Genomic DNA, 26,155 nt, shown 5'->3' on the forward strand with positions numbered 1-26,155 from the left:
GGGATGCTCCAAAGGGTTCAGAGTGCTCCAAGGGGACCAAGGTGCTCTTAGGGGCTTGGGGTGCTCCAAGAGCGCTGGGATGCTCCAAGGGGCTCACGGTGCTCCTAGAGGCTCCGGGTGGTCTGAGGGGCTCCGGGTGGTCTGAGGGGCTCAGGATGCTCCGAGGGGCTTGGGGTGCTTTTAGGGGATCAGGGTGCTCCAAGGGCCTCGGGGTGCTCCAAGGGGTTCGGGCTGCTCTTAGGGGCCTCTGATGCTCTGAGGGACTCAGGAAGCTCCGAGGGGTTCAGGGTGCTCCAAGGGGCTCAGGAAGCTCCGAGGGGTTCAGGGTGCTCCGAGGGGTTCAGGGTGTTCCAGGGGGCTCAGGGTGCTCCGAGGGGTTCAGGGTGCTCCAAGGGGCTCAGGTTGCTCTTTGGGGCTCAGGGTGCTCCAAGGGGCTCAGGGTGCTTTTTGGGGCTCAGGGTGCTTTTCAGCGATCGGGGTGCTCCAAGGGCCCTGGGGGTGCTCCAAGGGGTTTGGGCTGCTCTTAGGGGCCTCTGATGGTCTGAGGGACTCAGGAAGCTCTGAGGGGTTCAGGGTGCTCCAAGGGGCTCAGGAAGCTCCGAGGAGTTCAGGGTGCTCCAAGGGGCTCAGGAAGCTCCGAGGGGTTCAGGGTGCTCCAAGGGGCTCAGGAAGCTCCGAGGGGTTCAGGGTGCTCCAAAGGGCTCAGGGTGCTCCGAGGGGTTCAGGGTGCTCCAAGGGGCTCAGGGTGCTCCAAGGGGCTTGGAGTGCTCCAAGAGGATCAGGATGCTCCAAGAGGCCTGGGGGTGCTCCGAGGGCCCCAGGCAGCTCCTTGGGGCTCAGGGTGCTCCGAGGGGCTCAGGGTGCTTTTCAGGGATTGGGGTGCTCCGAGGGGCTCGGGGTGCTCCGGGAGCCCTGGGATGCCGCAGCCGCACATGCGCTCTGGGGTGCAAAGTGCAACTCGCTGCAGGGCGCACGCAGCCCCCCCCCCCCCCCCCCAACACACGTGTGTTGTGTGTGTTGTGTGTGTGTGTTGTGTGTGTGTGTTGTGTGCGTGTGCGAAAACACCCGGGGAAGCACTGCTGGGCTGGGGGCACCAGAACACGGCCAGGCCTGAGCTCCCCCCCCCTCCGCCCCCCGCCTTCTGCTTCCTCCCCTCCCTCCTCCTCCTCCTCCTCCTCTCGCTCTCGCGACAGCTGCGCGCAGAAAATGGCCCCCCGGCCCCGCCGCCGCTGATGCCGCTGCGGGCGGCGCCGGCCCCGCCGCGACCCCCCCGCTGCCGCCGCCGCCGCCGCCGCGCCGGTAGGTGGGAGCCGGCCCGGGGGGGGGGTCGCGCCCGCCCCGCGCGGGGGGGGAACCGGGGGGGCCCGGAGCTCCGTCGGCCGGAGGAGGGAGGGAGGGGGGGGCCTGGGCTGCGGGAGCCTCCGGGGGCTCCTGGCCGCGGGGGGGGGACGAGTTGGGGGCGCCACCACGGCGGCTCCCAGCCCCGGGGTGCTGCCAGCCCGTGGGGGGCTGCTGGCTGGGCGCTCCCCCCCCCCGGGGGGGCTGTTAGCCGGGGGTGTGTTGCCTTTAGGGGGCCACCAGCCGCGGGGGCCGCTGGCCATGGGGAGCTGTTGGTTTGGGGAGTTCCCCCAGTACAGGGGATGCCGTCTGCTGGGAGCTACTGGCTGGGGGTGCTCCCTATGGGGGGGCTGCTAGCCATGGGGGCCACCGGCCGTGGGGGCTACTGGCCACGGGTGTATTGGCCATGGGGGCCACTGGCCGTGGGGGCTACTGGCCATGGGTGTATTGGCCATGGGGGGCTACTGGCCATGGGTGTATTGGCCATGGGGGGCCACTGGCCATGGGGGCTACTGGCCACGGGTGTATTGGCCATGGGGGGCTACTGGCCATGGGTGTATTGGCCATGGGGGGCTACTGGCCGTGGGGGCTACTGGCCACGGGTGTATTGGCCATGGGGGGCCACTGGCCGTGGGGGCTACTGGCCATGGGTGTATTGGCCATGGAGGGCCACCAGCTACGGGGGCTTCTAGCCATGGGTGTATTGGCCATGGGGGGCCACCAGCTACAGGGGCTACTGGCCATGGGTGTATTAGCCATGGGGGGCCACCGGCCACTGGGGCTACTGCCACGGGTGTATTAGTCATGGGGGGCCACCAGCCGTGGGGGCTACTGGCCATGGGTGTATGGGCCATGGGGGGCCACCAGCCGTGGGGGCTACTGGCCATGGGTGTATTGACCATGGGGGGCCACCAGCCACTGGGGCTACTGGCCATGGGCGTATTGACCATGGGGGGCCACCAGGCGCCAGGGCTACTGGCCATGGGTGTATTAGCTGTGGGGGGCCACCAGCCACTGGGGCTACTAGCCATGGGGGTGCTGCTAGCCATGGGGGGCCACCAGCCACGGGGGCTACTAGCCCTGGGTGTATTAGCCATGGGGGGGGCCACCAGCCATGAGGGCTACTGACCATGGGGGGGCCACCGGACACGGGGGCTACTGGCCATGGGTGTATTGGCCGTGGGGGCCACCAGTCATGGGGGCTGCTAGCCATGGATGTATTACTCTTGGGGGGCCACCAGCCACGGGGGTTGCTCCCCATGGGGGGCTATTAGCTGGCAGGGGTGTCACCTATGGGAGGCCACCAGCCATGGGGGTACTGGCCGTGGGTGTGTTACCCTTGGGGGGCTACGAGCCACAGGAGCTGCCGGCTGAGGGTGGGGTGTGTTATCCATGGGGGGGCTGCTTGCCATGGGGGGGGCTGCTGGCCACGGGGGCTATTAGCCCTGGGGACTTCCTAGCCACGGGCGCATGGGGACCTGGCAGCGCCGTGACCTGCCGCCGCTCGGCCGGGCCGGAGCCTCCCGGTTCTCCCATGGGAGCATCCCACCGCCTTGCTGCCGTGGGGGGGGGGGCACGGGGACCGGACCCCCGCGATGCCGCCGCTCGCCTGCCCAGCACAAACTTTCCCGGGGCCGAAGCCGGGGCAGACGACGGCACCCGGTCCTTCCCCGCCGGGGCTCCGCCGGGAGAGAGGCCGCCGAGCAGCTCGAGGCCCGACCCGGCCGACGCGGTGCCGAGGGGAGGCTCGGAGGGGCGAAGCGGGGGGCCGGGTGTCCCGGATCTCGGCGCGTCTCGTGCTCTGCGGCGAGCGATCACATGAGCCGCCCGCTCGCAGCCTTTGTCTGGCGCCTCGCACCCCCCGGGCCGCCTTTCGGGAGCGCTTCCCCGACCTCCGCCCGCGCATCCCGGTCGAGAGCCCCAAACGGGATTATTCGCCCCGTTTATCCTTCCCGGGGTGGATTTGCAGACGTCTTCGGCGCTTGCTGATATACATAAACCCCCCCAGTTTGCATGGGGGAGATGAGCCGGGTTAATGATTAACCGAATCGGCACCGGAGGCTGCTCTGCTCGCCTGGGAATTGCAAATCCTTTCGGTACCCCCCCCCCCACCCCCAGAAATGATTTTTTGGGGGGCGCTTGCGCATTGCAGGCGCTGGAGCGAGCGAGTTGGGCACCGGCGGGTTTTCGCAGAGGCTGAACCTTTTGCAGGAAAAAACGGTGCAAAATGACTTGGCGGTCGCTCCGGGGGTCCCGGTTGCCGGCGCGGGGTTTTGCAGCCGGCTTGGGGCCGGGGGGATCAGCAGCCTCATCGCACATCCCCAGCTGAAACCGGCACATTTTGCATTGCCAGCGAGCGGGTCGGGGCCACTCATGGCCGAGCTCAGCTTGCTGATGCCTGTGCAGCATGCACGCAGCGTGATTATTATTATTATTATTTCTTTTCTGCTTGGAGAAAGCGGGCTGGATGGCTGTTACTGTGGCAACCAGCCGTGCTGCTCCCGCATCGCAGCCGAGCGGGTGATAAATTAAAAGTGTGTGTGCTGGGGGGGGGATTATTCCTGCCAGCCGCCCCCGGCTCGGTGCGCCGGGCCTGCGGCTTTGTTTTGTTTTTGCATTCAGGCTTGGATTATTATTATTTTTTTTTTCTTAAACTCGCCGTCATCCCTCCTGGCGCTGGCAGGGTGCAAGCGGCACGGTGGCAATGGCCCCGCGAGCCGGAGGGGGACCTGCGTGCCGAGCAAGGGGGTCTTCGGGGTCCTTTTCGGGAGGCGTCCACAAATTCAGCCCTGGCCGAGAGGATTTGGTTCGCTCGGTCGGTGCAGAGCGGCGTGGCTGTGCGAGACGAGGTTGGCGCAGAAAGTTTGCAGTGATTTGGATGGAGCATTTTTTCTTTCTTTTTTTTTTTTTGCATCAGGAGGGGGATGCAAAATGCAGTTTTGCTGGAAGAAAAGGTCTCAGGAATCTCCTTTTTGGGGAGAAGGAGCATTAAAAGGATGGAGGCAGAGCTGCTGCTTCTTGCTTAGCCCTTATGCTGCATCCATATGGCACCTAGACGTTTCAGTGGCAGGAACTGGAACAACAAAGCTTTGATGCTCCTGGTGTATTTTCTGATAGTGCAAAGCCTTGAAATTGTAGCAAAACATTGAATTTCTAGTGCTCCTTCCTCCCTCGAGTCTGTGTTTCCCTGGCTGGGAAAACTGACTCCAGATCAGTCCTAGATGTCACTGTCTGTTCCCGGATCCGGTGCCAAGTTGTCTCCGATGGCCTCTGGATGTGACCGGAAGGAGTAGGATGCCCTGGCTAGCGGCACAAAAGGCTCAGCTGGAGCACAGGCACTTTTGTAAAGTAAATTTTTTCAATAAACTAGGAGTTTTTTTTTTTTTTAAGCATTGCATCAAGGCTGGCTCTTGACGCTCTCGGGGCAGAAGCCCGCCTGCTGCACGGGGAGCCTCTGGAGTCCGCCGGGTGTTGAAACGCGTTGCTGCGTTTTCTGGATGTTGCAGCTTGCTCTGCAATCTCCCTCCGGTCCCTTTTAGATGCACTTTTTGATCCAGCCTTCAATTACGTGGTTGCAGGCAGTTCCCCAACAAGACAGTTTAAGGCGATTTTCTGAAAAGCTGGAAAGATGCCTCTTGAGGAGATACTAATGGGCATGGCCAGCTGAGACCAGAATGGGTGGACATGGGTGTGCTTGGTCTGCTCCGCATGTTTTTCCTCTCCCCTTTCTACCGTCGTACCCGTTTCTTGCATCCAGCCCGTCTCCTCGATGCGTGGGCTCTCGTTGCACCGAGCACAGCTGATTTCCAGGGAGATTCGCTTCGGGAGCCGTTCAGCTCTTGAGAAACTTTGAGCCTCTAACCAGCTGCAGATGTGCATGCTGCAGTCCAGCCGCAGCCTCAGCACGGCTCTATTTATTTATTTTTCTAAACTGAGCAGCGCTTGCAGCAGCTTTGATGTTAAAATGCGGTTGAGAAGTCTCCCAAAGTGACAGAGGTTTCAGATGCTCTTCGCTGGGGGTTATTGTTTGTGTCTGTCTTGTGCATCAAAGCCTTGCGCTGAGGGTCCTGGTGGCCAAGCCAGTCTAATTTGGGGGAGCATCTGATGTCAGCTCACTGGTGGGGAGGGATCATCCCATCCTGGTGCTCTGCATCGCCTTTTCAGCAGACGCAGATGCCTCCAGTGGCCGGGATCCAGGGGGAGAGGAATTGCTGCGGTTGGGTCAGGTTTAAAACTGCAGAGCGTCAAGGGTGCAAGAGGTCCTGGTGAATCCCATATCACGTGTCCCGAGATTTGCAGCATGCCCAGAGCTGGTGGGATCGCAGACTGTATGTGCCCCACTTACCTGCGCAGGCTGAGCTGGGGCGAGGCGTTTGCTAGGCCCTGGGGTTGCCAGGCCGAGGGAAGGTCCCGAAACGCCCAACACTGCGGGGTCGGTCCCTGCTGCTGATCCTCATGGTCCTGCAGCGGGACCTGCTGTTCCTAGAGCATCCTCTGGGCCCCGGGACAGGACTTGGCATCGCCCCGCCTGCGCTTTGCAGCCTGCTGCCCTCCTCGCAGTGCAATAAACCCCGTAGAAACTGCGTTAGACCCACTGATGGCGTGCGGGAGGTGGGACTGTGCCCAGCAAGACCTCAGGCCTCACTAGGAGCAAGAGGTTGGAAAAGCTCCTCCAATACTGCTTTGCTACCACCAATGCCAGTGAGCTTTCATGGGCTTTTAGGGGATTGATGGATGATCTGAAACCACCCATGGAGTGAGAGAGGTGGGAAGGGACAGCAAAGTCTCTGGCTTCAAAGCTCGGGTTGATGCTCACCATGGAGGGGGACGTACACGAAGGCCCTCGGGGCAAACTGCCGCGTTTGCAGCACATCCTTAGAAACAGCAGCCGGGACCTCCTGTGGTACCGGCTCCGGCCTGCCGGATGGGTCCCACCATCGCTGCTCTGCGAGGAGGAGGAGGATGCTGTTGACGTTGCTCTGTGCCAGACTCACCTCTCGCCCTTGTGTTTGGTTTAGCAGCACCAGGAGAAGACCCCGTCGGCGGTGTCTGGCGTGCCGGCCCACTCCACCACCGCCCTGGCTTTCCCTGAGCTCTACCCCTCGCCCGGGCCCGTCAGGAGTGAGGCCATGAAGACGGAGAAGGACGAGGCTTTGCCTACCTTCTCCTTGGGCGGTAAATACACTGGAGAGGGGGCAGGTGAGTCCCTTGCAACATGCGGGGCAGCACAGGGCAGGGGAGAAACTTTTTGTCATGTTGCTGTGAAGTCCCTTTCGCCAAACCTCGTGCGGGGCGTTGATCTTGGCCGGGCTGTTTCTGCTCAAATCTGCCTTCAGATGGGCTTCACGGACTCATGCTTCTCACCCAGTGCCCCTGCTTGGCTTTGGGTGGACTGGATCTAGCTAGAAGCACCCCGAGTGCGTGTGTGCATGTGTGTGTGCACCGGGCATCATCCAGCATCTACAAGATGCCAGCAAGCTTTGCCTCCAGACCAGCACCTCTTTCTAGAGTAAAGATCCTCACGTTTCTAACCGCTCTCAAGTGATCCTACCCGTCTGACCCCGTCCAACCCAGACCCAACAGACCCCAGAATTGCCAGGGCTGTTTAAGATCTCCATTCGTAACGGGTAGAAATGAGGCCAGAACAGTGAATTGGGACAATATTTGCAAAACAGAAACCTTGGCTCAACTTGAAAGAGAAGTTGGCATTTGAGCATGTAGTTGTGGCCTCAAGCTTTGCCCTGCTCAAAGTTTGGACCCTGGGAGAGCCTCCTGTATCCGGGCTGGCCAGCCAGCCTCCCGGCTCTGGAGGGCACTGGCAGAAAAGGTCCAACCTTGGCCCATCCGAACCTGCAGCTGGTGTCCTTGAGGGCTGTGCCAATCCCCAGGCCTGGGCAGCACACGTAAATCTGTCCTGTGTGGCATCTCCTGGTGCTACAAGCACCTGGAGTTTAAACAAAACGAAGGATGCAACAGGAGGGGAAACTGAGGCATGGGAGTAGCGTAGCAGGTCAGGGCAGCGTGAGCTGCAGGCATCTTTATTTCCAGCCTAGTGTCTTACCTGCTGCGTTCCTGGTACCATCTGAGTGGCTTCCTCAGGTTAACGGTGACGGTAGCTGGGCTCTGGGCTTGCTAAACTGCCTGCACAGGAGTAAGGAAGCCAGGGTAGGTGGGAGGAGAGGGCAGAATTAATGCCATTTTCAGGCATTCCTGGGTTTCTACATTGGCGGTTACTCTTAAGCTTAGCAGTGACTCTCCGGTGTGATGTCCTTGGGCTGGTGCCTTCACCCCCAAGCTGGGTGGTGCCCAAATGGGTGATCGGCTGCATCTCCAGCAGATTTTTAACCTGGAAGAACTCTCTCCACCAGGTTGCAGCGACCCAGCTCTGTCCGGCAGCCAGATGCCGGTGGTGGGGAGCGGAGGTGGAGGAGCGCAAGTGCAGGATCTGCGGCTGCTGAAACGCCGGCCTGTCCCCGGTGAGCTCTGCGTGGGGCTCCCAGGGCCTCCCTGGAGCAGGGATGGGGTACTGCATCCACCGTGGGGGAAGGTGGTGGCTCTGGGGTGGGTTTTGTCCCTGCAAGGGTGGGGTGGCCTGTCCCATCTAGGTCCAGGAGCCCCCTTTGTATGGAGGGGCGGCTCGTAGTCCCCAGCTGGAGCTGCCGCCTGGTTGCTAGCACAGCTTGAAGGGGTTTGAGGGGGGGGCTCATCTTGGCCTGCATGTGCTGGGCAGGACGAAGGGGTGATGACTGGGACAGTGGTGGGAGCATGGGCCTGTCCCGGGGCCAACGGCTGTTGTCTCCTTCCAGGGAAGCACTACCAGTGCTCAAGCTATGGCTGCAAACTGGCCTTCCACAGCATGCAGGAGCTGATGGATCACTTGAAAGTCCACTACAGACCCACGCAGTCCCTCGAGGGTAAGGCCAGGCTTTCACATGCCCTCCTGGGGGAGGGGGGTGTCACGGGACAGACCATGGAAAGAAGCCCACATCGCTCCAGGGTGTCCTTTTTTTTGGATGGATGGAAGGGAGGTGGAGAAGTGGGGCTTGAAATTTGGCTTGCTGGTTAGAAGCCCACATCGCTCCAGGGTGTCCTTTTTTTGGATGGATGGATGGGAGGTGGAGAAGTGGGGCTTGAAATTTGGCTTGCTGGTTAGACCGTGCTCCTTCCCTCTTCCAAAGATGCCCATACCCCTGGGAGATGCTGTGTGGGCACACAACAAGGAGCTGGGAGAGCATCAGAAGGTGACAGAGATGCTTGCTAGCCCATGGCTGGTACCGGGGTGGTGGATTAGCCCCCAAACCCATCCAGGAAGACTCTCGGGGAGCTGGTCGTGCAGCCAGGGTGTTGCTGACTCTCTTCCCCTCTTCTTACAGGCAAAACCTTTCACTGCCCCACTCTGGGCTGCACTGAGAAGTTCCCCAGCATGCAGGACCTCATGACCCACATGAAGGTGCACTACAAGCCAAACCGCTACTTCAAGTGAGTCCTGCTCTGCCGCCCGCGTTGGGTCCTGTCCCGCCCCATGCAGCCCTGCCATCCCGCTGCGGCACGACCTCGGGAGAACAGGGAGCTCCCCCAGGCCGGGCTGCCGAGATCCCGGCCCCGCGCCAGCCCTGGCCCCGCGGCGTGGTACCGGGTCGCGGCGGGGGCCGGCCGGTTGGGGGGACGCTGGGTCTCGGCGGGAGCCGGTGGCACGGGGCGGGCGGGAGCAAGCGCCCGGCGCTCACGCCGCCTCTCCGGCTCCGCAGGTGCGAGAACTGCCTGCTGCGCTTCCGGACGCACCGCTCCCTCTTCAAGCACCTGCACGTCTGCTCCGACAGCTCCAGCAGCTCCGGGCCGGCCCCCAAAGCCGAGAAGCCCGTCCTACCTGCTACCTCGGCCCTGGAGAAGGAGCCCCCGGCCAAGCCGCTGGAAGGGCTGCCCAAGCTCCAGAGCGTCATCCGGCACATGGAGAAAGAAGCCATCCTCCCCAGCATGGACACGGTGTCTGCCGCGGCGCCGGCCGCCCTCCCCGCCGGCCTCCCCGACCTCCGCGGCTCCCTGGAGGCCGTGCCGCTCGTCTCGCCGGCCCCCCACCCCTTCCCGCTGCTGGAGCCCAACCTTTTCGGGCCGTCGTCCTTGACTCGGTTCTCGGGGCCTCCCCATTCCTCGGGGCCGGGGCCTTTCCTGTCGTATATGCACCCCTCGCCCTACAGCTTACCTCAGACCTCGGTCCAGCACCGCCTCAGGCCCTACCTGCCCAGCCAAGGCCTCCCCGTCTCCAACGCCGTGTGGAAGAAAAGCCAAGGTGAGAAAATGGGGCCGCTTTAGGGCAAAGCTTCCTCTGCTTCCCGCCTTGACCAGCAGCTCCCGGACGAGGACCCGCCGGAGACCCTGCCAGCCAAGGACCCTCCTCGCTGCCCCCCATCCCGAGAGCCGCCCGGAGCCCCATGGCCATCTCCGCCCCCCCCCACCCATCCCGCCTTTCCCCTCCGGCTCCCTCCCCAACTAACAAGATGCTTGATTGGAAAACAAACCAAACCAAACCGAAACAAACCCACCCATGTGGCCCAAAAGCCTCCAAATGGCCAGGCCCCGCTGCTCCCCGGCGTGCTGGGGTGCGAGGCGGGGGGCCGAGGGGCGCCCGCGCCAGGCCTGCTCTCCCCCCCCCCGTCCCCCGCCGCGGGCGGGGAAGGCCTAATGCTTGTCTCGCCCCTCGATTCCCTCCGCAGGTGTGAGTGTCAGCCCACTCCTCCCATGCTTTGGCTCAGGAGTGACTCCAGGTTAGTTTGGCACCTACTGGGTGGGGGCTGCTTTCTGCTTAAGGGGGGGGGGAAGGCTGGGAGGGCGGCAGGGGCTGGGAGAGACCCTGCCGGGTGCCCCCGGAGCGGGCGGGCGGGCTCCCTCCGGTGGGGAGCCGCGCGGAAAGGGGAGGCCGTGCAGGTGAGGCTCGGAGAGGGGGGGGCGATGCCGGCTGCCCCCCCCCCCGCCGCTGGGAAGCACCGAGGCCGGAGCCCGGCAGCAGGGGAAGCGGCAGCGCCCGGCTCCCGGCGGGCAGGCGCTATCCTGGCCCGCGGCCCCGGAGCGGCAGCTTCCCGGGAGGGAGCGCCGGATGCAGCGGCCGCTTGGACTCGGGCCCTCGTTCGGCCCCCCCGGTCCCCTCCAGGGCCGGTGGGGGGGTTTGGCCGCGCTGCCGGGGTGGAAACGGCCTCCCTCCGCTCTGCGGGCTGCAGCGAGGCGCCAGACGGAGGGAGTTTGGGGACAGGCCTGGCCGCCCGGGACACGTGGCTGGACGTCCCTGCTCAGCGAGTGTCCAGGCTGAGGCAGGTGCAGGCAGTGCCTGGGGGGGGGCCCAGGCATCCGGGGCTCCGCCATCGCATCCTCCGCCTTCCCGCGCTGCCTGGGCTCAGCGGCAGCGGCGCAGGGCTCCCGCCGGCGGCGGCAGTGGCGGGGGGACGGCGAGTGAGCGCTGTGCTTCCCTTCCTCGCCCGTCCTTGCAGGGCACTCGTCCAACAGCCGCATCGTGTGGGAGCACACGCGGGGCCGCTACACCTGCATGCAGTGCCCCTACTCCACCGCCTCGCGGGACGAGATGACGCTGCACATCGAGGACCACCGCAAGAACCCCCCGCCGCCCGGCCGCCTCGAGGGAGACGTGGGTACGTGGCCCAGCCCAGCTGCGTGGGGACTCGCGGGGAACGGGCTCGAATCGCCCCGCGGAGGGGGCCTTGCACCGCACGTGCCCTGCTCGGTGCAGCCCTGGAGGTGGGCAAATGGGTGCTGTGCACCACCAATGCAGCAGCAGCAGAATTAGGCTCCTGATGGTCCTGGTGTGGGGGAGAAGGTTCTACCTGGGCCTAATCCTGCCATTACCCTTGATTTGCTGCAGGAGCTGCTGCAGCAAGGATGGGGGGAGCCCCTGGCTTTAATATGGGGGGGAGTGATGCTATGGAGGGGCTCTGCACCCTCCCCATGTCCATCCATCCCCTGGCTTGTGCCCCAAAGCAGCCTTGCAGCACCAGCCAGGGCCTGGAGAACCTCAACTCATGGCATGGGGACGAGCCGTGGTGCTCCAGCCCCCTGACGGCTCCCTTCCCTCTCCCTCTAGATTTCGGCGTGGGTCTCGCCTCCTTCCACTCGAAGCTGCCGCCGGAGATGGAGAACTCCCTGTACTCGCAGCTCTGATGCCCCTGGCTCCTGCTGGGCCAACTCTTCATTATTTTTTTTTTCTCCTTCCTCCCCTTCTCCTTCTCCCCTCCCCAGCTGGGCAGGCAGGGAGGCAGCACCCAGCCCTGTGCAGCCCCACGCTGGGGCAGGGACCCCTGCCCAGGTCCCGTGAACGGCCCCCACCACCCCACAGCCGACCAAGGCGAGTGCTGCAGTGCGGTGGCTTGGGGGAGGAGGTGACTTTTTGTTTTCTTGACTTTTCCCTCCTCCTTTTTTTTATTTTTTGAAAACTCCAAGCCCTGGAAACTCATGCATCTCTCCCTTCCCCTAATGGTTTTATTGCTTCAGATCCAAGGGTTCTCGCTGGAGCCTGGTAGGTTGCTCAGGAGTTAGCGGACTTCTCGTGAACGAGGTCTCTAAATAATAAATGGGAATTGTACAGGAGCGGCGGCTGGGCCAGCGTCTGTCCGTCCCCGCTCGGCTCCCCGGCGCAGGGCTGGAGCCGCGGTGTCTGGAGGGCGATAAGGGGAAAGGGGGGTGGGGGGGGGAGCACCAGCACCTATAGAGCTGGGAGAGGGCACTGCATGAGGCAGGGACCCAGTGGCACCAGCCTCAAGGAGCCCCCCACCCCCACCCAAAGGTGGGTGCTGCCAGCTCTGGGTGCAGGGTCTCCCCCCAGCTCACCCCAGGGCTGGCCCCTGCATCAGGGAAGGGATGAAAGGGGATGGTTTTAGGGGGGGGTGCAAAGGGGTGCTCCCTGCACCCACTTCTGGGTCCCAGACCACAAGGTGCTCTAGAAAGGCAGAGCTTGAAGCTCTGCCAGCATCATCCCAGCACCCCAGGCCTGAGCTAGGGCACCCAAGGGACCTGACTCCCCTGCTCCAGGGTGCTGGGGGCCTTCCCCCCCCCCCCAACCAGCTACAAGGCAGCAGTGCTGGGAGCCAGCTCAGCACCAGGCAGCAAGGGCAGAATAGGGCCCTTCTCTGCTCCTGGCCCAGAGCCTGGGGTGCTGCAGCTCCAGAGCCAGCAGCACTGGATCACAGCCCCTGCCCGTGGGGGGAATTAGCATCATCCCACCCCCCAGCACTGTTGGGGGGGGGGGGTCACAGCCCCCCATTCGCACCCTGGCACTGCCACAGCTTTGCCTGCAAGGTCAAAAGCTCCCCCAGCCTCCAGCTGCCGGGGAGGGGACTTGGCCGCCCGCCGCGCTCCAAACTGGTCGGAGACGTGCCGCTGCACGACAGCGCTCGCGGGGCCCCGCTCGCGTGCCAGCCCCGCTGGCCCTGCTCCAGCCTCACCAGCGGAAGGGAGGCCGGCGCATGCTCGCTGCACCCCCGGGCGCGTGTGGATCCGGGTTACGGCTCCGTGCTCCAGCCCTGCTGCGCTCTGCACCCGGAGCAGGCAGTGTCGTGCGTGAGCACCGCTTCCAGGCCCCTTCCCTGGGGGATCAGCAGCCACGAGGGGAAGGAAAACCAGCACCAGGACTTGAGGATTTTTAGGAGTTTATGAAGCACTTAGCTCCTATGTGAGCTGGATCAAGTCCATCCTGTGTTTTCCCATTTATTGGGAATAATGCTCTTTACTGGGAAAGGTGCTGAGCCCTGCCCCAGGCACCCTGCCCCAGCACCCCAGCTGCAGCACCCCTGGTGAGCCCATGCCAGTGGCCAAACCCTGCTCAGCTCCATCTGAGCTGGCTGTAGGCCAAAACCCCAGCCTGTCCCCAGCCTCCTGCTCCAGCAGCACCCCACTACCAACCCCAGAGGCCATGTCCACCCTGGGCAGATGGGAGAGCAGCTAGGGGCCTCGAGCCCTGGCAGGCTGAGAGGAAGGAAAGGAGAAAAAGCAGCCCTGCAGTGTGACTCAGCCCGAGGATGGGTGCTGAGAGCAGCCGTGGAGGCCAGGGCAGGTGGCTGCAGCTCAGCCACCACACTGAGGACTGCACCAGGATCAGCACGGGGGAAATCCAGCTCCTGGGCCAGTTTGCACACACCATGGTGGAAGCACCTTCTCCACCCAGCTCCTCCGAGTGCCTCCACGCAGCCTGGCAGCTCTGCGGCCAGCCCAGCTCACCTGCTGCCAGGAAGGACCAAGCACCACACAGTGACCGCAGGGAGCAGCCAGCAGCTCCAGGGACCCCCCCCGCCCCCAGCTCTCTCCCTCACCCACAGGGTCCAGGGCACTTCAACAAGCTGGTTTTGCCACAAGCAGCATCTAAAGCCTGCTTGCTGCTGCTGCACAACCACAGCGGAGGACAGCGGTGGCTCCCCACCACCCACTGCAGCAGCTGGAGCATGCACAGCCCTGGGGACATTGCCCCTGCTGTCCCAAAAGCCTGGGGCTCCTGGGGGTCTCCAGCACAACCAGGACCAAGCTGCCCCTTTCATAGGCACGTTCACCCCAAACACCCCTGGGACCCAGCTTCTCCCTGCCCCAGCAGGCCACACATACAGACCCCCTGCCCTGGAGATACCTGGACCAGTGGGGCACCCACAAGCACCCGAGTTTCCATGGGTCTGCCCCACAGTCCCAGGTTTAGGAAGGGGCAGAAGGCAGGGGGGCCAGGACACAAGTCCCCTCCATTCCTCTGCAACCTCCACACACAGAGGAGCAGCATCTCAGAGCACCATGAATTAATCCCCCCCCCACACACACACCCCCTTCCCAAGCCAGCTACACCCATGGGTGCAGGCAGCCCTGCCCCAAACTCCTCTTTGGGGACTAGGGGACTACGCCCCAGGTGAGTCAGCCAGCAAGAGCCTGCACAGGCACCTTTCAGCTCCAACACAGGGGAACAGCCTGGGCTGAGGATGGCTAGGAAGGAGAGAAAACGGGGAAAGCACAAAGCCAGCCGGCTGGACGGACACGGCGCTGGTGCATCTGCCTCCGCAAGCGCAGGGAAGGCGTGCAAGCAGCACGAGCCGGTGGGGGGGCTCACAGCTGGCAGCAGGAGCAGCCTCAGCGGTTACAAGTCTGGGGTGGGGAGATAAGGGGTGGGGGAGAAGGGCTGAGTGGGCGGCAGATGGAGGAGGCTCCTGCCAGCAGGGCTAGGAGACCATCTCTGGGAAAGCACACAAGCCCCTCGAGCCAGCAGCAGGGCTGGGAGCCAGCACGCTTGGCTGCACTGCTGCCGTGCCTCCCTCTCTCGTGTCCATTTAGGTCCTCAGGCTGGCCCCAGGACAACACACTGGGGCCCCCCCTTTCAACCCAAGCTCTGAGCAGGCAAGAGAGAAGCAAAAAGCCCAAGCTAAAGCCCATGACTGCAGAGAACTGGCTGAGAAGCAACTCATCACAGAGCCAGACCAGGCTAAGGCAGCCCCAGTAAGGAAAAGGATGTCTCCAGCCCCTGCCAGGAGATAGAAGAACTAACCTGGATCGCTGGGATCGGGCACAGCTCGCAGCTCAGCCTTCCCAGCCCCGGCAGGCACAGGCAGCGGTGTTGAATCCTCCAGCCCAGCCCACTGCTGGGTTCCTCCCCAGCTTGTGCTCAAACCCCAATACCCTGTTTCCTTCTCCAGGGCACAGGAGCCTCAGATCCAGCACTTACTGCTCTCTAACCTCTTCCTGACCCTGTGCCACCCCAAAATGCGTAAGTCCTGTGATCTCAGTGAGGAGTTTCCAGCAGAACAAAAGTGGTCTATTTTAAGTAATTTCTCAGTGTTTAGCTAGAGACTTTTTATATAGACCAGAAAGGCATATGCATGCACTGACCAAGCTCCTGGCTCACCAGAAACAGCCACTGCAGCTACCAGTGAACCTGGTTGCCCAGCTGAGGCCGTTTCCAAAAGCAGAGACAGCAGCACAACATAGCAGAGGGCTGCAGCACCCCTATATAGGTCCTGCAGACACATTCTTTGCAGGAACTCCTTAGTGCTGCCTCAGCATGGTCTTTATCGCTCCTCTGCTGAGCTTTCCCAGAGCAGAGCCCCCAGCTCCATCCCCATCCTCCCCTCCACCCAGATAAACAGCCCTGCAGAGCTTCTCCACATGCATCCCCACAGTGACCACAGCTCAGAGGCCTCCCTTCCCACCAGACTGCAGCAGGGATTTAAAAAACAGCAAGCTGCACTTACCAGGAATCTGCTCAGCTGGGGCTCAGAGCAAAAAAAGGCCATGCCTGGGATGAACAGGACAGTCACTACTCCCAGAAGAGATTCCAGCTGCTCAAGAAAAACTGCCCCAAAACTTCAACCCAGTGGTTCTGCAGGTTGGTTGCAGCTCTGAAGGTCCTAGAGCAGAGGCAGTGAAGACAGCATTCATTGCAATGGATTTTTAAAAACTGAAGTCTTTATTAAAAGTTTTATCCAAATTTTTGTAACAAAAGATACAAAAGGGCTGGAGATCCTTATTTCTGGGACTAGTCTGACCAATCAAAACCTGACAGTTACTAGGCTAATATAAAATCCATACAATCTGCTAAAAATGCAGGGAAAAAAATTAGAAGTAACCGCTGCTCTGAAATTTCTCTTTTTAAATTCCTTTAACATTTTATAAGTTACTCAGTTTGCATTTTACAGGAGTAGTTCTTCTCTGAATGGTTATAGCTACTGTACAATGCAAGAGACAACAGCAAGAACAGAACAAAGCAACAGAAACTTAGATGTGCTGCAACACACAACACTCCTCTGAAGGAACTGCTGTGAAGCTCACCTTCAAGTGCTGGGTGCTAAAAGATTGCCCAGAGCAACCAGGAACTCCACAAAGTGCCAGTGCATCTGCACCAGTGGAGAGCCTCAACACTGCATCTAACACACCCAGGTGGAACTGGAGTTATTCCTGCCTGAGCATGCATCTTCGGCACCCAACACTGAACAGTTACTATCCCTGGATGCCACAGGGCCAGAGTTCTCTCCAGAAGCTAACACATGTGCCGTCCAAACACCTCAAGGCAGAGGAAGGAAGAGCTAGAGGTCAGAAACCCTATGGTGGAGAGCTACAACCTGGCTGGATTCTCCCCCCTCCCTGTTCTGGAAACCACGGACCAGAGGGACACATGCTCCACAGCACTGTCTGCATTCCTGTAGTGCATAAATAGTACGAATGGGAAAGAGCTGGATTTCTGATCAATGCACTTCTCTTCATGCTGAAAAGGAAAAAGGAGGAGAATGCATACACCAGGCTAGCACTGAGGCAACTGTCCAGAGCTGTTACTGGCTAGCAGAAGGACCCTGAGAATATATAGGCTAACACGGTCTCCCGGGGAATGCCGAGTTAGGTGCATCACAGTGATACTGGTTGAATGTGTTCTGTACAGTGCGAAATGGAGTTTGACAGAAGTGCAGTATCCCTTAACCTGCTATTTCCTATCTCTTCCTAAAGACAGACTGCTACAAGGTGAGGAGAAACCTCATCACAGCAAGACACTCACAGCCACAAAGCAGACTTACTTGGACATCCAAGTCAAAGTTATTCAGTGGCCAACAGGAAAAATATTCCAGTTTATAAAAAAAATAGGAAAGCAAGTGCAGGGCTACTGCAAGGTGCATCAGAGGTACCAGGTCTTGCAAGCAGCCAACCGCCCCCCCAGTAAACCCAGGCACCCCACATCCCCAGCACTAAAGTATCTTCAAGCATCTCCAGAGATCACATCACCATTATTTCTGATCAGAGAGACCTCAGTAATCATTTACTTTGAGTCCATTTAGATGAACCAGATTTGCACCCACTGCAAGATGGCTCAAACGTCTTCAGAAAGCTGGTCTGAGGGCATGCGGATAGCAAACACGCCTTCTCGGTTGTCAAGCAGGGTGGCGAGCTGGAGCTCTGGGTCCAGTGTGTGGCAAGGCTGATTTCAGACACGAAAGATACCCTAGGAGGAAATTTTTTTTTTTTTTTTTTTTTTTTTTTTTTTTTTGCAAACTGCTGCACAAACCACAGAACGGAGAAAGCCTTTGGTCATGAGAAACTTGTGAGAAAGTGAGCCTTGTATGGAAGATTCCCCTGAATGCCTACAGTATTCTACATCTTAAAAAAATATATTGTGGACGCTGCAGCCATACAAAGGGGGGAGGACTGGGAGACAGGGATTTACAGTCTCACATAGACACAACGGGGAGGTTAAGACAAGCACAGTCATAGTCTGTAAAACTGATTGGCTCGCTGGAATCAGTCATCCTCATCATCCTCTTCGTCTTCTGGATCTTCCTCCCCTTCATCCTCTAGATTTCGTTTTCTCTTTTCTCCTCGCGGAAGGTCTGCAAAAAGAGGTGAAGCGTGAAGCTCTGTTCAGTCTTGCGGAACAGCATTTGAACTGTGGCTTCAAGCCATGTCAGCCACAGCTTGCTTGTGGACAAGCACAGACTAGACTCATGCCATTGTGGAATGGAGATCCACCAGGCTGTTTCTCATGGCACCCCAGAGAAGCCTGGACTAGCATAAGACATTAACTATTTTCTATGCCCTCCCTGCATCCCACATGTCAGCAGGCACTCAAAAACATGTTTTTACTAAGTACCCCCAAGACTGCAACATCTGTAGAATTCACTCAGTTTAATCAAGCTCATACAAGATCATTTAAAGTCCTGCCAGCTTCTATATTCTGTCAACATTCATGTGTTTATAGTCTGCTCTAGCCAGAGCAGCCTAGACTCAAGTCAAGCAGATCAGTCCTCCCCTCCCTACAGCTGAAAGTCCAGAGGAAGCTGTAGCTCTAAGAACATTTCCTCAGAAAGACTGCTAGCAAGAGTTCCGGTGACAGAAGTCCAGCTCCTGCAAGGAATATCTGCTCAAGCTACTTCGAACCGGTCTGCCAGGCAATTTACCTTTTTTAATATTTAGCAGACTTAGTCAGCTCGGTTAGTATTAACAGGCACTAAATGCTGTTTCCTGTATGACCCCTTGGTTTTAATGACCATCAATAGTCAGACAGACATAAGCAGTTTCAGCAGTGCCCAGAGGTAAGAACACTGCACTCTTCATCAGGGAAAAGCTGAAGACAAGGGTATAGCACTAAAGCTGGAGAAGTCCTAAGATCACGGCAAACGTGCAAGACTCTTGATACAGCTCTGCAACTACTCAGTTTGTTTGAATTCAACTTACCATCATCAGCTTCGTCCTCTTCATCCTCCTCACCATCTTCCTCCTCATCTTCCTCCTTAAGTCAAAATACCATACTTTGTTACAAGGACCACAACCCCACAAGTAAGGTGCAAGTCTGCAGCATCATCTTCCTTCACTTCTGCTCCCACCCTCCCCTAGTCTTAGGGACAGCTCCACACCAAGAGCAGGAAAAAAGGCACTATTGTCTCCTACATAGCGTCTTCAGTCCCTACAAAGGGAGTTTTATGGCTTTATCACTTGAAGCTACAGGAAGTACCATGCCGAGCAATGGATAAATACCAAATTCACAAACTCCACAGACAGGGAGTCAAGAGGTACCTGTACGGAAAAAGCCAGAGGCTTTTCTGCACCCCTCAGATCTGCCCACAAGCAGGCATCTGTGACATCCATCTGGTCAGATGGGTCACAAGGGAATTAGGGGACAAATGCACTATACTTATGTCAGAAAGCCTCACCTCATCATCTACTCCATCCTCCTCTTCTTCACCTTCCAGATCATCATCTTCATCTTCTTCATCATCGATGACTTCTTCATCCAAATCATCCTCTTCATCATCATCATCCTCTTCCTCGCCTTCTAGCAAAAGAGGAAGATGCATGTTATGGTTCCCAAAGACTTGCTATCCCCAGAGTATGCTCACACCTCTGACCCCCAGTGCTACACAAGCAATAGGCAGGAGAAGGATGCACAAGGAATGCCAGCAACAAGCCCAGTCAGCTTAGAGCAAGTTTCATTTCTCATGCAGCCTGAGAAAGGGATGGGGTTTATCCAGACAGCCCCTACTTTAGCGACAAGTTATAATCAGCACTTATTCAGCAACATGATTCTGCAGAAGGGGGCAAGGGGTGGTTTCCCAAGAAAACCAAGTAAAGCCTTACCTTCCCCATTCTCATATTCATCTTCCAGTCCATCCCCATCTGCTTCAGGGTCTGAATCAGGGGCTTCCTGGTCATCAGCATCAAACCCATCTAGGTAGGTGAGCTGAGGCAGGAGGGTGAACACGCTCTCCCGGTAGTTGATCAGCATTGTCACCTCACAGTTGAAGAGGTCCAGACTGTGCAGGTTCGGCAACTTTTTCTGCAAGGATCAATTAGACCACTTACCAGATGACACTATTTCAAGATCAGGCAGCCATTAAAAGACCCTCTAAACACCTGGTTTGCTACCCAGATCTACTACAGAAGTGTCTTCACATGCATTATTTGCACCATGCGCTCCTCAGAGATACACTATCACTTGTGCTAAATGTCCGTGGCAAAGATACCTTTTCAGCTCCTCTGCCCTATAGTCTCCCTTCCTTGGGGCCAGCTCCCTTTGAAACCATTTGCAAATCCTGTTCCCTTTTGGAGGCAGTGGGCAACAAGCACAGAATGCCCAGCTCCCCCAGCAGGAAGGATCACTGAGCCAGATTCATCCTGCCCGAGAAACCAGACAAAATACTTGGGAGAGCAACACAGGCAGACCAAACTACACTGCCTGCAGGCTGCACATCACATGCTTTTCAGCACAGCCACAGCAGCTCTCCCAGTCAGGCTACCGCACTGTATACTGGGCTAAGCAAGAGAGTACAACAAGGTTTTAAGCTCTTTCTTTTTGGACAGGATGGAAGGACTGCCCCAAAGGCAACAGCTAATGAGGCAAATGCTCTAGATCAGACATTTCAGCTACAGAGTCAGGATCACAAGGGTGATCACCCAGGGTGAGAGGGTCACAGCCCAGCAGGACAGTGCCTTTGGACTAGTGTGATGGACAACTTCACTGGTGTCCAAGCAACTCATCTCCATGACACCCCAGGTGCCACCTACCTCAAACTGCATCCGAACCATTAACAGTCCTTTCTCAGATGGACACTGAGCACTGCATCCACAGTTTTACTCATCCAGCCCAATTTCATGCTTCTTTTAGCAACTGGCTGCTGGTTTTGCAGATAGAGGAGCCATTAACTATTAGCCCAGCCTCAAACTGGACCCACTCATCTGTTCCCATCAGAACCACGAAGTGCTGTTGGAACAGTTACCAAGATGTTGGACTTCTGCTGCACATACATGCTCCCCAAAGGAAAAAATGTCATCCCTTAGATGCCAGCACAGCCTTTCACTCACCAAGGGCTCCAGGGTATTGATGTCTTTGATCTTGTTGCCACTTAGATTCAAGTGTGTCAGGTTAGGAGTTCTCTCTGCTAGAACTTCAAGGCCACCAGAAATCCTGTTATCACTCAACTCCAGCTGCCAGGAAGAAATATCATATAGTCACAAGGTGTACAACTTATGGCATAAGGAATAAAAATCCCTAAGAACTGGCCTAAAACAGGCATCCAAATTCCAGACCCTGTTCATTAAACCATGCCATGGAATAGCAATTCAAGTTTTCACTTGAGACCCTTTTGCCAAGGTAACATAGCCCCAGCCACCTTTGTACTGCAGGACACAGCAGGTACTTATCCTTTTAGCTATATAACCTCACAATCCAAAATACTCACTTTGCTACTGAAGCTTCTGACAGTAGTACAACAGCAAAAGCAAGAGTAAAAGCACACTATGAAAAGGAATGAGCTCAAAAACATTTGTTTTATACTAGAAAACAATCTCTCTCACTTGCTCAGGTTGCATAGGTCCACTCGCAGAAACAGCACAACCAAACCCCCCTTTCCGGGCTACTGGAGGAATGAAACCAACTCTCAACGAGGACAGGGCGGCAGAAGTCTAAGAGTGCAGCCAGAAATGGGACCACAGGTCTGACTCACCTTGCGGAGTTTGTTAAGCTTGGGGAGATTGGAGACAGACAGCAAGTTGATGTTGATCATGCTGAGGAACTCCAGGTTCTCAAAATCTGAAGAGAGCCCAACGATCTTCCCATCATCCGAACGGCAGTTATCAAGAACCAGCTCCTTCACCTAGCAACAGAGACACTCAGAAGCTGTCATCACAAACCCAGCTGAGTCTCACCTCAAGTCAAGCTGCATTAACCTGCTGAGCTGACATCAGGCTGAGTGACTGACACTTCAAAGCAGCAGGCATGTCTGAAGGTCTCCTTACCTCTTGAGGGACATGAAAGATTTTAAAGCCAAATGCTTGGAGGGCCCAGACTCCATAAAGGACGCAGTCCTAACCACAGTTAAGTACAGGCTATGCAATGTGTTACCACTACTACATCACATCATATGACTGCAGTTAAGGTCCACCTTCTCCACTAAGAAACATTAACGGGTTGAACCATGAGGTTGCATCAAAATGTTTTGTTTGCAAGGCCTCAAAAAACTTTCAAAGAGCCCCTTTAAGCTTTATTGAACAAAAGGCCAAAGTCACCCAGTTTTATCCCCTTCAGGTCTCTCACCAGTACTAAATCTTCCTTAGATGCTGAAAAACCTGCCTTCAAAGGACTCATCCGTTCCCAGTAATAGTCTCCACACAAAAAATGGTGACTCATCTGCCTAGAGGCCTCCAAGCAGAGGAGCTCAATCCTAGGACCTGAGAGCAGGGCCACTGATGACATCTAACATTTGACCAGATGCAGACTACACACAGCAGTCACCTTTACCTGATAATTCAGGAGAAACGATCCCTTGTGACACTGGGCCCAGGAAGCACCAGCACAGAACCACTCCCCACCGAATATCTGAAGGGTAAACAGACCTGGCAAACCCATCTCCCCCTAAAGTAGTACTGCTGAATGCTCAAGCTCCAGCCCTCACAGCCTGTTTCTAAAACATGCTTTTACCCCACACATTCTTCACAGCGGGATGCAAAATTATAGTCTTGGCTAGAAAGCTGTCAATGCTCTCCAAATTCCTCCTTTGCAGCTGCCCAGTTTTACCTCTCCTGCTCGTATCAGCCAACTATTAGGAAGTCATTTTTAAGATCCCTTTGCCTCAGTGCAGCCAGACTAACTCTCAGGGCTGCCATGCCAACTCCACAACAAGCACAAGCTCTGGATGAACTGGCATGTGAATTCACAAAGTGATACTGCTGGTCAGGGCTCACAGTCAAGCAGCAAACACGCATCCAGCATTTTGTAGTTGAGCTCATTTTGCTTCTAACACCTAAGTACCCAATTAAGACTGGTTTGCCATGCATAAAGTTGGCTTAAGCCAGCACTCAAGTTCTCTCTTCATTGGTGCAGCCACAGAGGCAATCATGAAAGCTATCGGGTTAAAAACTAACTTGGCCAAGAAGAGACTAGCTCTAACCCGGGTCAGATCCTTGCCCTAGATCACAGAACAAACGCTTCGGGCTGGCAGGGCAACTGCAGGAACAGGAACAAGCAGCTAGGACTGCCTCTTTCAGTAGTAAGACTGGCTTATACCAGCTTTGGTTGTAGAGCATACATGCTCCGAATCTGTTCAGTTCTGCAGTATGCCAACCATTCAAACGCCTGGTGTCAAACAAGAGGAAACCTGCACTTGGCAGGCTGAGGGAATATTTACATGTCCCCAAATAGTTCCTGTTCGGCAAATTCCTTTGCCATCCACAAAGGATCTTCTCTAACCTCCGTTTCTCCAAAGAGCTTCATTTACAGCCCATTTTCTTTATGCTCCCAGCTTAATTTTAGGTTGACCACGCCAGCATGCTATGGAGACACAGCAGTTTGTCACAAGAGTGGAGGAATGGCATTCACCAGCTATCTCACTAAAAAAGGCCAGCAGGACTGGCAAGGCTGGCCCGAGATAAGGGGCTGCCTTGTTACCGAAGCAAAGCCTGGCGCACACAGCAGCAGCAAGCCATGAATACAGGCTTGAAGGACAAAAATACTTTTAAAGGCTGCAAAAATCCAAGCCTCAAGCCTTGGCTGACTTGCTGTGTACAGTGCGATCTAATCACTCCAGCAGCAACGCAGTTCAACTGGCCCCACCAGAAGAGGCAGCATTCCTCTGCCTGGCTACGGAGGTACCAGCCACAGACAGGCACTGGGAAGCAAGAAGTTCAGCAAAGCAGGTACAGGAAAAGGATAGCAAAGAAAACTGAGCAACAGAAAAGTGACTTAAGACAGCCCCGATATCACCTTATTCCTTTTTTCAGGCCGAAGGGCTGTGTCACAGCGTTCTCCTTCAGCTCTGAAGCTTTGTTTACACCCTGGCAACAAGCTTCCTCCCCTCCCAAAGGTTTAACCTGAACAGAAAACCCTCAGGTGAGACAGGAAACCCCACTAATAAATGGAGATAACTCAAGTACAAGAATTTCACTTCTGATGTCAACAGCCACGCTTTATCTACCAGGACTACCGGTGCAAAAGCCTCCCAATGAGCCCAAACAGTACTTCTGACTACATTCGTGGAGGAGCTTGCAACGTTCTTCCCTTTCTCCATGAATCACCAGCAGCAGAGAGAGAACAGTTTGTGCTGCTGTTCCTCTTGACAACATGACTCCTTCACATCCTGGAAGCACTATTTCAGGCATCCCAGCTCCAGATGGGGCGGGGGCACATGGATTGGAATAGTCTTGAATCCCTCGCCCAAGCAAGTCCCAGGAAGTCAATACTGACCTACGTGCTGGCAGAGAGAGGCCTTTTCATATTCCTCCACCCTGCAGTGGGAGAAACTGCTCATTTGCACTACAGAAAAAGACCCCTGGGGATTCAGGGTGGAGGCTCAACAGCAGCTCCACTTGCTCCTACTGCAAGTTATCTTCAGGCCCTCCAACTTTGCCAGCTGCAACGCAACTTAGAGCCACGCTGCAAACACCTCTCACCAAAAAGAGAAGATTTTTAAGAAGGGGAAGGACACGAGGGAACTGGGCGTGGATGCCCGTTGACACATAGCACAGAAGCCGCTCGCAAACCCGCTACTGAAGAAGAGCGCAGCAGGCTGACCGAGCGCACGGAGGAAGCGATGATCCCTATGGCCTCACAGGTGAAACCTGAGCAAACACCATCTCAGTCAGAGGTTTACCACCACCACCTCTGGTGTTTTTATTTCCACGCTGGTCGCACTGATTAACCTCTTCTGACCAGGACAGCAACCAAGCAGCTCTTCTGCCGTAGCCCCTCTCAGCCTGGGCCAGCTAGGACTCAAGAGGAGCCTCTTCTCTGAGAAGCTGGGCTCTGTCACACCTATCTCGCTACCCAGCAACATTTCAACATCTTCCCATCAAAGGGAAGCCCTTTTTACAGAACTTATGGGGAACAATTTGTCAGCGTTCCCAGTCTTCCCAGCGTGCTCCCTCCATCGCGCAGGCCCTGACCGCAAGGCCCGCGATGGAGTCGCCCAGCAGCCATGCCAGCTCGTGACAGCGCGCTCGTGACGCCACACGGCAACGCCAAGGGCCAGCGACAACGCTTCTCCTGCCCGGAAAAAAAAACCTCGCCCTCCATCCCGTCCTCCTGGGCTCGCTTTTCCTCAAGCCCTGAGGAGGGCTTGGAAAACACCGCTGCGAGGCCTCTGCCAGCAAAACTTCGGAGAGGGACGGGCGGCTCCACCTCGCCTCCCCAGCGATCCCGCTGCCGGGCCTCGGCTCCCCACCGCGGCGGGCAGCATGGAGCCCGCTCCCCCCGCCGCCGCCGCTGCGCAGGCCCCGGCCCGCCGCCCCCCCCCCCCCTCCCCGCTCCCCGGGCAGAGCCTCACGCCGGGCCCGGAGGGCGCTGGGGAAACCCCGGCGCCGAGGCAGCGCCCCCCCCCCCCCACGCGGGGCCCGGGCTGTTGCCCCCCCCCGGGCCGAGCCCCCCCCGGCCATTACGGCGGGCAGGGCAGGGCCGGGCCCAGCGCGGCGGCGGCCCCGGGGCCTCCTAACATGGCCGAGCCGCGTGTGCCGCGGCCGGCCCCGCTCCGGCCATGTTAGGCGGCCCCGCGCGCGGCGGGAGCCATCTCAGCCCGGCCGCCTCCCGCCCCGCACCATCTTGTGCGCGTATATATATTATATACATAAATATATATATATATATATATAATGTGCGCGTGTCGATATGCGCGTGTCGCCGCTCCGGCCGCACACGTGCGCGCCGCCCCGCAGCCGCGGCGCTGAGGGCAGGAGGCCACCGCGGCGGGGCGCAGAGGGGCGAACCCCCCCCCCGCCATGCTGCTCCGCGCCCCCCTTCCTTCCCCCCACCTCCAGCCGAGGGGGGGAGCCCCCCCCCCCCGGGGGGCCCGGCGCGCCGCACCCCTCGCAGCGGGACCAGCCGCTGCGGGTAGCGCCGGGGGCAGCGCTGCCGCGACGGGACGGGACGGGACGGCACCGGGCGCCCCCCCTCCCCCCGCCGCGCACAACACGTGTCGGGCGAGCGCGGCCCGCCACGCCGCCGCCTCCCCCCCCCCGCCCCCGCACCTCTCCCGGCTTCTTGTTCCGCAGCTCCAGCGTGAGCCGCTTCTTCATCTCCATCCTCCCGCCCGCTCTGCGAAACCGCCGCCGCGTCCCGCCGGAGCCCGCGCCAGCACCGCGCCGCCGCCGCCCGCGCCGCTTATGTAGAGGAAGGCGCCAAAGGCAACAAAGGGGCCCCGGCGCGGCGCCCCCTGCCGGCCGCCTCCGCCCCGCCGCGCCGCGCCGCCTCAGCGCCGCCGCGCGGCAGCGCCGCCTGCCGGCCCCCGCCCGCGCCCCGCCCCGCCCCGCCATGGCGCCGCCGCCGCCGGGCCCCGGCTCGGGGCGTGGGTCGGGGGCTGCTTTTTTCGGTTAAAAACGCGCCTTTTGG

General features: G+C 58.4%; 2 protein-coding genes across 5 annotated transcripts; one reads left to right on the plus strand and one right to left on the minus strand.

Annotated features, from left to right (window-relative positions):
* The first annotated feature begins 1,150 nt into the window (after window positions 1-1,150).
* Window positions 1,151-11,928, plus strand: ZNF414 (zinc finger protein 414). 3 transcript variants are annotated; one of them, XM_064497307.1, is made up of 9 exons: window positions 1,151-1,299; window positions 6,357-6,537; window positions 7,707-7,814; window positions 8,145-8,252; window positions 8,712-8,817; window positions 9,087-9,625; window positions 10,050-10,100; window positions 10,818-10,976; window positions 11,426-11,928. In XM_064497307.1, exons 2-9 carry the CDS (start codon window positions 6,468-6,470, stop codon window positions 11,500-11,502), a joined length of 1,218 nt encoding a protein of 405 aa, XP_064353377.1. In that variant the 5' UTR covers window positions 1,151-1,299; window positions 6,357-6,467; the 3' UTR covers window positions 11,503-11,928. The 3 variants fall into 3 exon arrangements, with proteins under 3 accessions (XP_064353377.1, XP_064353378.1, XP_064353379.1); XM_064497308.1 differs by having other exon boundaries at window positions 6,360-6,537; XM_064497309.1 differs by lacking the exon at window positions 10,050-10,100.
* Window positions 11,929-15,748: 3,820 nt separating this feature from the next.
* LOC112989599 (acidic leucine-rich nuclear phosphoprotein 32 family member B) lies at window positions 15,749-25,980 on the minus strand. Of its 2 annotated transcripts, none has more exons than XM_064497263.1 (7): window positions 25,795-25,980; window positions 21,285-21,434; window positions 20,644-20,766; window positions 19,420-19,618; window positions 18,996-19,114; window positions 18,520-18,574; window positions 15,749-17,675 (listed from the first exon to the last, which is right to left on the minus strand). In XM_064497263.1, exons 1-7 carry the CDS (start codon window positions 25,846-25,848, stop codon window positions 17,587-17,589), a joined length of 789 nt encoding a protein of 262 aa, XP_064353333.1. In that variant the 5' UTR covers window positions 25,849-25,980; the 3' UTR covers window positions 15,749-17,586. The 2 variants fall into 2 exon arrangements, with proteins under 2 accessions (XP_064353333.1, XP_064353332.1); XM_064497262.1 differs by having other exon boundaries at window positions 18,996-19,117.
* Between the last annotated feature and the right edge of the window lie 175 nt (window positions 25,981-26,155).

The sequence above is a fragment of the Dromaius novaehollandiae genome, chromosome 25 (assembly GCF_036370855.1).
Source record: "Dromaius novaehollandiae isolate bDroNov1 chromosome 25, bDroNov1.hap1, whole genome shotgun sequence".
NCBI classification, from domain to species: domain Eukaryota; kingdom Metazoa; phylum Chordata; class Aves; order Casuariiformes; family Dromaiidae; genus Dromaius; species Dromaius novaehollandiae.